The following is a 10,068-nucleotide window of genomic DNA, read 5'->3' as shown; positions in this document are numbered from 1 at the left end:
GCTTCCCGACACGCCAAAGCCTCAATAGTAGCAGGATCTGAGATGCCCTTGAGAACAATTGCAGAGCTTCCAAGATACTCCTCACGATCATCTCTGCATACTGCCGCTGTTGTACCACCCCATGACCGGCAACCGGCGTCAACATGGATCTTAGCTGACCCTGTCGGAGGCGCTTTTGGCCTGATTCTCGAACTCCCCCGCTGCACCGCACTTGCCCCTGTGGCTGGTTTCCTTTCATTTATAATGTCCAGATCCTCCAAGTATCTTTGTATAAATTCCTTCGTGCTATGGGGACTTTGAAAGATGCCCTCGTGGATTGCTTTCCATCGAGAAAACCAAATCGCCCATAATGTTACTGCTATCTTGATGAACTCTTACATTAGCAAGGTTTCCATCAAAGAAAAAAGCCAGCACTTAGCACTGGAGTCCGAATAAGCTAGTAAGTTGTTTGCCAGCTATTCGTCCGCAAGCGCCCACGTACATCTTGCGACCGTGCATTCTAAAAGCGAATGTCTCCAGGAATCTGGTGCCTCACATAGTGCACACGAACTTGACGTTAACATATGCCTATGGGCTCATACGTCCTCTGTCGGGATGGAGTGTTTCGACAGACGCCATAGAAACATCTTGATTTTCCCTGAAACTTGTATATTCCACAGACGTTTCCATGCTCCCTCTTCTCTGTTCGAGCTCGATGATCCGGCTGTACCCTCCAGCCAAGCCTCCCTTCTTCTTCTTGTGGACACTAACATATTATAAGCCGATCGTACTGTAAACATACAAGATCGCTCAAAGTTCCAGCTTCAAAAATCCTCCATATTCAGCGTACATATTGGGATGCTCAAGATTACAAGGATATCCATCGGCATAAAAACCTGCTGCACTTTCGCCAAGTACCATGTTGCAGATGTAGAGTCTATTAACTCAGACACAAATTCTGGAGGATTTTCCGAGATACACCCATAAGGACGTGCCTGGGCCTGGGGGCGCCGCACGCGGGCCGGCCCGGCCCGGCCCGTATAGTAATTGTGCCCTGGCGGGCCGTGCCGGGCCAGGCACGATTACGATGGGCCGGCCCGGCCCGTTTGGCCAGGTATGCTGAGAAGGCTGTGTCCGGCCCGGAGGCACACGTCGAAAGCCTAGCCCAACTCGGAGCCCGGTTCCTCTTCCTCCTCATCCCCTATATTCTTCGCCTCCTCCACATTTCTTCCTTCCGATCGAAGCCAACCTACCTCCGCCCGCTTGAGCTCGAGCGCATCCGCCGGAACCGAGGACGACTCTTCTCCACGCCGCCACCGCCGCCGCCGCCGCCGCCGCCGCCTCCTCTTCGGCCAAGCGGAGAACCGGTGCTTAGGTATTTACCAGTAACCCTCGACTCAGCTTCTCCGCCTCTTTTAACCCTTTGCCGGCACCGATCAATCTCTCCGGTACCTCCACCCGATTTCGCTCACGCACCGGTCCGTGCTTCGATGCGATTGCCATATCGTCAATCTAATCTGATCTCCTGAGCGGATAGATCCGTACTACGTGCATACCCTCGCCTGCTGCCAGTTCGTCCCTCAAGTACAGAAAAACGAAGTCTTTTTCTTTCTTTCATGCGTTTTGACGACGAGCAACCTCTCCCTGTAGTATTGTGCTAATTTAGTTGAAGTATATTGTGCTACGGAGTAGTAATTTACTTGACTCTGTCTCTGTGGACTCTGCATGTTCTGGAAGAATTTGTTAGTAGTGCTACCCCGGTTATCCTCCAGCAAGTCAGTAACCTTTGGGATTTGTGGAACTAAAGAACCCATTCACTCATAGTAGTACAGTAGGATCTGTAAATCTAATATCATGTAGAAATTGATTGTTTGGACTTTGGAGCCTGATTGCAGCTTTGTCCCCGTAAGATTAGTTGTCTTGGCTCAAATTGATTAACTTGACTACACCATATTGTGATCCTCTTTCCTGGCCCCTAGAAGCTACTACAGCTTATCAACATCGAATGTCTGCAAATGTGTATCAGCAGTTTTGAATAGGTCTCATGTCTTCTGGGTCATGAATAAAGTGTGTGATTGAATGTTCGTTTTTCCAGATTGATTATGGGTGACTGTGTTATTGTATTATCTGCTTATGTTCACCATCATTTTAATTAAATGTTCCTGTTCCTCATATGCAGGTTCAAAAGGGGTTAACCTTCTTGTCCATGAATATGGTAAGTCCTTTAGACAAATTTGATCTTCCTATTAGCTGTTTCGAACTATGTTAGCTTCAGGAGCACATCATCGAAATTCAGACCTACAAACTCCTTGATTGAACTTGTCGGCGACTAGCCATAGATTCAACTAATCTGTGTACCACATGTGTTGTTATTCTCAAACCATGGATATCTTCTGGATTTATGAGCTAGTACGTGCCTTCGTTATCAGTTTGCATCTTTGCTATGCATTTGGTAATCAGTTACAGTTTTGGACATACCAGCACCTTTTTGCCATGAATAGTTTCCCAGTAATTATCTATGGCTTCATCAATTGCTGAATCATGTTGCATGGTTCTAATACAGTTATTTGTTTTGACTAGTATTTTGAAGGCTATGGTTACCGTGGAAGTACTTTTGAGCAGACCTATCGCTGCTACCCTGCATCTTTTATTGACAAGGTATGTGAATCTTCTTTTCATGAGGTGCCTGCCATGTACCCCATTTGATAACTTGAAATATAAAATGTAGTGATATAGAAGTGTAATTTGATGTGACAAATTTGAATACTTTTCATACGTATTTGTAATCAACGTTATAACATGTTGATTGCAAGCAATTTAACAAGTAAAAATGATAATGGATGCGTTGTAAATTTGGAGTTGCAATCCTTTTGATATAGATCTTTATTTTCTAGTTCAAGTCAGTACCAATACAAACAAACTTTGCCCAGTGTTGATGCATGAGTTTTCATGCATTATCCACTTCTATAGTTCCATGGATCATGTGAGATCGGTATTTTCTCTGGAGTATTAATCTGATTTCTCGTCTATGTTCTGGTGGCATTGCTTCTGTCTGGTTAAGGAATGGTTAGAAATTGTATATCTACATGTTTTTTGTTCTCCCTCTCAACTGTGTTTGATTGTCGGCTTTTAATCTTGAGCATCTGATTATGACCCTTTCTGTTCCTAGTTAACATGATTTATAGGTTTTTTTTGACATGATTTATAGGTTGAGACAACTAAAAAGTGATTTCTCAGTAACTAAGTACATGCTGCCTGTCAGCATGTTTCCATTCACTTTGCGGCCTTGTCTCATTAATGTATAGAAGAATCTAGCGCGAAAATTGATATCTAAACACGGGTACTTTGTGCCCGTTATTTTGAAGTTCAAAAAACGAATTTGTACGGCTTGAAAAATTCCAAAATTTTGTGTGCATGCATGTATAGCAGTGCAGTATAGCGTGCCAAAATTTCACCAATATACATGCCTCCATGCGAGAGATACAAAAAAGACAAAATACATGCAAATTGGGGCCAGTTTTTTTATTTATTTTGGACCGAAATTTTGTCTTTTTTCTGCAGCGTACAATACAACAATTTTTTGAACGAAATTTCACACGTACTTAGACCACATGCATGCATATTCATGTAAAAAATTTCAATTTTTTTTAATGTTTTAAGCACTTGTTTTGGGGGGTTCAAAATAAAGTGCTCCTTTGCCCCCATGTTCTGAAAATACGTTTTAAATCTAGCGGAATTATTACTCTTCAAAGTAAAGTATTATTTTCCATGAATTTATCTGAAAGATCTTTTGTACCCTTTCTTGCAGCCACAGCTTGAATCTGGTGACAAAAGTATGCTCTCTCTTCACTAATTTCCTTGTGTCTTTAAGTTACTTTTGGCAGTTGAAATGATTATTACCTTTTTTCTTTTCAGTTATCATGCCACCTTCGGCACTTGATCGTCTTGGTAAGTTGGCAGTGTTAGTAAGAGGCATATGTTGATAGTTTACTTTGTTTCTGCGTTTATTCTGTGCACTATTTCCACTACATTCCATAGTTAAAGAAGGCGCGCCTAAGCGAGCGCTTAAGTGCGCCTAGGTTCTAGGCGATATCAAAACGGCTAGGACATAACTGCGCATAATTGTGCATAAGCATGCGCTTTGATCAGAAAAGCGCAAGGCGGTGGCAAAACGCACAATTAACGCCTAGCGCTTTTTTGAACTATGCTAAATTCTCAAATATATGTTACTTCCTCTGCAGCGTCTCTGCATATTGAGTACCCTATGCTATTTGAAGTACGCAACACAGCAGCAGAACGCACTTCACACTGTGGTGTCCTAGAGTTCATTGCAGAAGAAGGGATGATCTACATGCCATACTGGGTAGGCCCAGGTTTAAGATATTTTCACGCTTACTTTTATGTGATACCATCATCTCAATCAAACTAACTACCATGTACTCATCAGATGATGCAAAATCTTCTTTTGCAAGAAGGAGATATGGTGTTTATAAAAAATGCCAACCTCCCAAAGGGCACATATGTGAAGCTGCAGCCTCATACAACTGACTTCTTGGACATTTCAAATCCCAAAGCAATGTTAGTATTGTTCTGATAAAACTATTTCCTTTTCCTTGGGAACTTCTTTGCCTTATTTTGCTATGACTGTTGTCTGTTGCACCGTCACTGGAGTTTCCTTGTACGAGTAGTGTGAGATCTTAAGAATACTAATTTCCTTTTTTTTGCGAGGGAAGAATACTAATTTCCTGTTCATGTCATTATTGCAGCTTGGAAAAAACTTTGCGGAACTACTCTTGTCTAACCACTGGTGACAGCATTATGGTGGCATATAATAACAAGAAGTACTACATTGATATAGTTGAAACAAAGCCTGCCAGTGCTATAAGTATAATTGAGACTGATTGTGAGGTTGACTTTGCCCCACCACTTGACTATAAAGAACCTGAGCGACCAAAACCTACTGCTCCTCCCAGCGCTGATCCTGCTGCAGGTAGCTTTCTTGCTTCGTGCTTAACTGGCAACTTTTGGTGGAATGCATCAATATATCTTGCCGTTCATTAGTAAGGAAGGACCTGCATGTTGCTGTTGCAGAGGCTCAAGATGAGGAGGAACCAAAGTTCAGCCCCTTCACTGGTCCTGGAAGGCGCTTGGATGGGAAGCCTGCTAAAGATTTGGATGCATCATCCTCTTCGCCTGCAAAGCGACAAGCTAATGCAACCAACAGTGTTCAGCCCTCAGCAGCCTCCACACCACAGATCACGGCGCCACGTAAAACCACAGGAAAGCTTGTCTTTGGCTCTGGTGGAAGCCAGTCATCAAAAGGAACAGAAAAGGTTTGTGTTCTGTAACATGCAGCTTTTAAACGCTAGTGTCATCTTAACATCTTGTGCATCAATGCCAGGTGCCCGACAAGGATGCAAAGGAGGATCCGAAGAAAGAGGAGCCGAAGTTTTCAGCATTCACGGGAAAGAAGTACTCCTTGAAGGGCTGAATGCCAGAGTATGTATTTATCAGCACTTCCTGTCACAAACATCATCAGGGCTAAGAGTTCAGTCAGCTACTGTTTAGTTTCCTGATCCCTTGGGAGCTGGGGCATCTTTCGGTGGACTACCAATGCTTCTTTTCTGTCAACTGTGATCCTTATGTCAGCCGCCGTGGGTCAGTTTGGCTGATGTGTACAAAGTATTTCAATGTCTGTTCATGGATTCTTAGCGAGTTACTACACATTGCATTTGTTTGCGCTGTTAGTTCCTGCACCAGCACGTTTCTAGTTGATCATACTTTTCTTGTTTGATGGAAATAGCTCTTAACTTTATTTTACCCCCAAATGATAAGTGCCACACGTATGCCACTTATTAGGTCCTTCTAAAGGAAAAGAGCTCTTAGCAAGGATTAGTCGATATGTATTCGAGTGACAGTTACAATGATTTAGCTTGTTAGCTCTAAAGTGAGAAAAGTACATAATCCAAAAAAAAAAACTGGCTAGACGTTACTGATTAGTTCACCACAAACAAGAACTTTATTGATTAGTTCACCACAAAGCTTATCCAATGGTGCTTCTTCTACATGATGTTGGAGCAAAGGCACACGGTAGGTTGAAGATCTCACCTATGCACGTCTCAACCTGGGCATGGACAGCCTGGCCTGAGCCTGGCCTGAAAACCTGGGCCGGGCTTGGGCTTTGTTTTGCAGCCTGGAAGATAGTTTGGTCTGGGCTTGGGCTTTAATTTTTTTGTATTTTGGGCCGGGCTTGCACTGAAAACAGCATTTGGCCTGGGCTTTTGGGCTTCGGGCTTGTTTTTGGGCTGGGCTTGTGCTTGAATACAGGGAGTAATTTGGGCTTTGGGCTGGGCTCAGGCTTGAGAAATGAAGGTCGGGCTTTTACAAGCTTGGCCAAAGACCCGGCCCGGCCCGACGTTTGCCCGGGTTTATGCACGTCCTTAGCATCTACAATCAGAAATAAGGTAGAAAAGCCAACTCCAAAACACCATCCTTGCTTGAATTATTTGCGACATGGAGCAACGCTGTGAAAACATCGAGCAGCTGCATCCTAATCATAATTGTGCTCTGTTTTCGTTCACACCGATGGCATACTAAACCCCAATCACTTTGATTCTTCCTCGTGACCGCAAAAGAAGGCCTCCTGTTGCGCCACTGGTGTTTATCTCAGTTCGGCTAACATCAGTACCAATGCTTTGGTTTGCAGATGGAGCATTACTTCATAAAAAGCAAGCTAAAGGCCAGAGAAATAAAAAGATAAAAAAGCATAAATCTCACACGCAGGCCACCACATGAAACTTATTCATGGATCTCACGACTATTCACAAAAGTGTTGTATTTATACGCCCATAACATGCAGTTTTACTCTGAGGTCATGGATGATTTTATTTGAGGCAACCAAATGAGGTTACGAAGGGTCGCAAAGAAGTGATGCTTCTGTAAATGGTAAGTCCAGAGATCAAAATCAGTACAAATGTTTCTTTGTGGTAACCCAACTAGTGCGGACTAAATTTTGAAACACGCGGCATTTCTAGAGTACCAAATCCATCTCTGCCCAGATTAGCTCGAAATGTGGAGCTGTCCTCCTATGCTCTGTATATTTATGCTTTGAGTTGCATTCTTTTGCTCTAATGAGCATGGGAACAGCAAAACACAAACATAATGATGCTCCGACGCTCACCCGCTTTGATTCCACGGATAGAGAAATAATAACATTCCGCGATCACTCATGGACCAGTTCCTTGCTTGTTGGCAACAAGAGAAACAAGTGTGTCTCAAAATCTCTGCTATACTCATATCAGTTTCCTCTAACATCTCGACAAACTTTCAGTAACCCAATCAACCCCCTGCACTTTCATCTGCTGGCAGGAGAAATAAAAATATAAAAAGGCTATTGGAAAGTTATTCGTGGATCTCACTAGTTTTTTTCCGTGAGTACGCCAATGGCACTGTATCATATTCTTATATCAGCATTGTAGTCGCAAAGTGTTGTATTTATATGTCCATAGCATGTAGTTTCGGTTTGTGGCCATGAAGATCCCATGTTATATCCATGCAAATGGCGTGAAAGATCAGATTGATGATTCTCTCCTTCCGTTTGGGAAATGCTATCTGGCGAACGCGGGGAACCAGATCATGACGAACGCCCCCGGATCCGTTAGATCTGCATCTGACGGTGGCGTTTTTACGCCAAAAAACCTCCACAATTAAAAAAAAACTGCCATCGCAGTTTTAAAAAATGCCAACCCAACCTCTCCGCACACACACAAAACTGCCATGAGGCCTTTCGTAAATGCCATGCTTTCCAGTGAACGTTCGGATTGGTGTCCTTTCATTTTAGTCACGCAATATCAGTGTAGTTGTTATACACCGAGTCATAATTTCTGAAACTTTGTGACTTTGATTATGACAAATGTTGTAGGTGATTGTGTGCAGTGTGTCTGGGTGTAGCCACAACTTTTTCAATATATATATGCAGGACTACATAAATGTTGCTACATGAACCGCGGAACTTCTACTCCCTAATCAGCTTGCAAAACAGTCTTATATTATGAGACAAGGAGTATATTATGCAAATTTCAAATGAAAGAACTCAATATATTTTTACCGGACTTTTTGCATGCAAAATACTCCTAGTACTCATATACTACGTGATACGTCACAGTAGCTAGCTTCCGGATCAGGTGTGTCAAAAAATGATGTCTTCGTCCCTCTGGCCGTCGCCACTGTCCAGCATGGTGGCGGCGGTGCCGAGGGAGACGCCGCGCTTGAGTGCGACCTCGCCGGCGACCTTCTCCCCGGCGTAGAGCTTCGCGGACTCCATCTGGCGCTCCAGCTCGCGCTGCTTGACGGCCTGGATCTTCTTAAGACGGAAGAACTCCTCCCTCTCCTGCTCGTCAAGCTCGCCCCTGATGTACGTAACGGTGTTCTCCAGCTGCGGCTTCACCACGTGCTCCAGCGCGTTCACGCGCCGGTTGGTCGTCTTGATCGCCTCGTCCAGCGTCAGGAACGACGTCTGCAGCGACGCCAGCTCCACCAGCAGCTCGACGGCGCGGGCGTGCGCCGCACGGCAGGCCGACACCTGCTCCCCGCCGCCGGCGAGCCCGGCGAGCAACGGCGCCCTGGCGCCGGCGCCGTCCGTGAAGTGCTCAAAGCGGGGGAGGCGGACGCCGGCGATGTTGTCGTGGCGGGCGCGCACGCGGAGGCGGGCGGGGCCGGCGACGGACTGCTGGATGACGTGCCGGAGGGGCCCGCCGGCGACGTAGAGCGCCTCGGCGAGGGAGAGGGAGGCGCCGCGCATGGAGTCGCCCACGGCCTCCTTGGCGGCCACGATGCGCTTGAGGATGGCTCGGAACTGCACGGTGAGCGCGTCCGACTTCTTCTTGAGCAGCGCGTGGCCGCGGGTGGCCGCCGCCAGCCGCGCCTTGATCATGCCCATCACCGTCACCGTCGGCACCACGTTCAGCCGCTGTCCCTGCCCCGCCATGCCGCGCCGCCGCCGCCGGAAGCTACCTAGTGTTGGCTCTGTATACTTTTTCTTTCTGCGGAGAGACTCTGTATACTTCTTGATCTGGCGAGCTCGCACCAATTATAGATGCATACGCAGGCGCCAAAGGGACACGTCGGCGTGTGTCGGGATGGTTCAGGAGAAGATGACACACACTGACACACACGAGAGTGCAACATCTGGTGCATGGATGCTCATGCTATTTGGACTATCTTAAGACTTGTGTAGCTATCTGTTCAGTTGTTCATCGCCAGAAAACAGCTGAGCTGGTACACAAATAGTCTCTCGATCCGTTCGGCCATGCATTTTCTGGCTCAGATTCAACTTCATTCGACGAACCCGAATTGAGCCTATGTCATGCAAGCGCATATCTGCAGGGAATATGAAATATCTGGTCGCAAGTCCATCTGATCCATGGGTTTCAAACTATTGCTTGTTGATCACTGTTTTCACCGCTTCGAGTTTTTTTTACCTTTGGTCTGTGTTTATTTGTGCGTGTGTTGATGGTGATTGTGTGTATCCTAGCTATGCATAGTTCCATCGCATATGTGTTCATTGTGTTTGCATCCACTTGATGCTTCATGTTGAGATAATAAAATCCATCATTTGTCGGGAAAAAAGTCCACCTGATCCTTATCTAGCTTTTGAACTATTTGCTCTTGTGGAGGGTAGGGTGGATGCGCCGTGTGAGGTCTATCTACCTACCGTGTAATCTCTTATAGTTTATCTTCTATAAGGCTATGGTAAACCTTTGGCGTACCCAAAAAAAAAAACTATTTGCTTTTTGAGCTGTAGCCTGTAATGTGTTAACTCCTACTTCTGTTCCGTGTTGTTTTGAACTAAAACCACGACATGTGTTATGTTGTTTAACTCTATACTGCACATCTTTTGCGAGAACAATAAACCAAATATTATCAAAGATCCAAAGCTGATTTTATCTTGAAGGGAGATAGTAATACACGATACTTCCAATTGTTCACCAATGCTCGGCATAGGAAGAATGTATTTTTAGTCTCCAACAAGATAAGAGGCGGATCGAAGGTCAGGAAGTTCTCAAAAGCTCTATCACCAAATACCACAAA

At 45.1% G+C, this 10,068-nt stretch overlaps 2 protein-coding genes across 2 annotated transcripts; one reads left to right on the top strand and one right to left on the bottom strand.

The window, feature by feature from the left end:
- Positions 1-1,129: 1,129 nt before the first annotated feature.
- On the top strand, positions 1,130-5,726 carry LOC123132470 (ubiquitin fusion degradation protein 1 homolog). Its single transcript, XM_044552261.1, has 10 exons — positions 1,130-1,354; positions 2,159-2,194; positions 2,560-2,637; positions 3,788-3,812; positions 3,895-3,927; positions 4,221-4,342; positions 4,427-4,557; positions 4,746-4,969; positions 5,071-5,312; positions 5,381-5,726. Exons 2-10 carry the CDS (start codon positions 2,186-2,188, stop codon positions 5,468-5,470), a joined length of 954 nt encoding a protein of 317 aa, XP_044408196.1. The 5' UTR covers positions 1,130-1,354; positions 2,159-2,185; the 3' UTR covers positions 5,471-5,726.
- Positions 5,727-7,934: 2,208 nt separating this feature from the next.
- Positions 7,935-9,017, bottom strand: LOC123130455 (V-type proton ATPase subunit D-like). Its single transcript, XM_044550349.1, has one exon. The coding sequence runs from the start codon at positions 8,963-8,965 to the stop codon at positions 8,168-8,170; it is 798 nt and encodes a 265-aa protein (XP_044406284.1). The 5' UTR covers positions 8,966-9,017; the 3' UTR covers positions 7,935-8,167.
- Positions 9,018-10,068: the final 1,051 nt, after the last annotated feature.

The sequence above is a fragment of the Triticum aestivum genome, chromosome 6A (assembly GCF_018294505.1).
Source record: "Triticum aestivum cultivar Chinese Spring chromosome 6A, IWGSC CS RefSeq v2.1, whole genome shotgun sequence".
In the NCBI taxonomy this organism is placed as follows: domain Eukaryota; kingdom Viridiplantae; phylum Streptophyta; class Magnoliopsida; order Poales; family Poaceae; genus Triticum; species Triticum aestivum.
This window is presented reverse-complemented; position numbering and strand designations above follow the sequence as displayed.

Coding starts and splice junctions, on each gene's coding strand:
- LOC123130455 (XM_044550349.1), bottom strand. CDS start 8,965: ATGGCGGGGCAGGGACAGCGGCTGAACGTGGTGCCGACGGTGACGGTG.
- LOC123132470 (XM_044552261.1), top strand. Junction 2,638..3,787: donor CTGCATCTTTTATTGACAAG/GTATGTGAATCT, acceptor CCTTTCTTGCAG/CCACAGCTTGAATCTGGTGA. Junction 4,558..4,745: donor ATTTCAAATCCCAAAGCAAT/GTTAGTATTGTT, acceptor TCATTATTGCAG/CTTGGAAAAAACTTTGCGGA.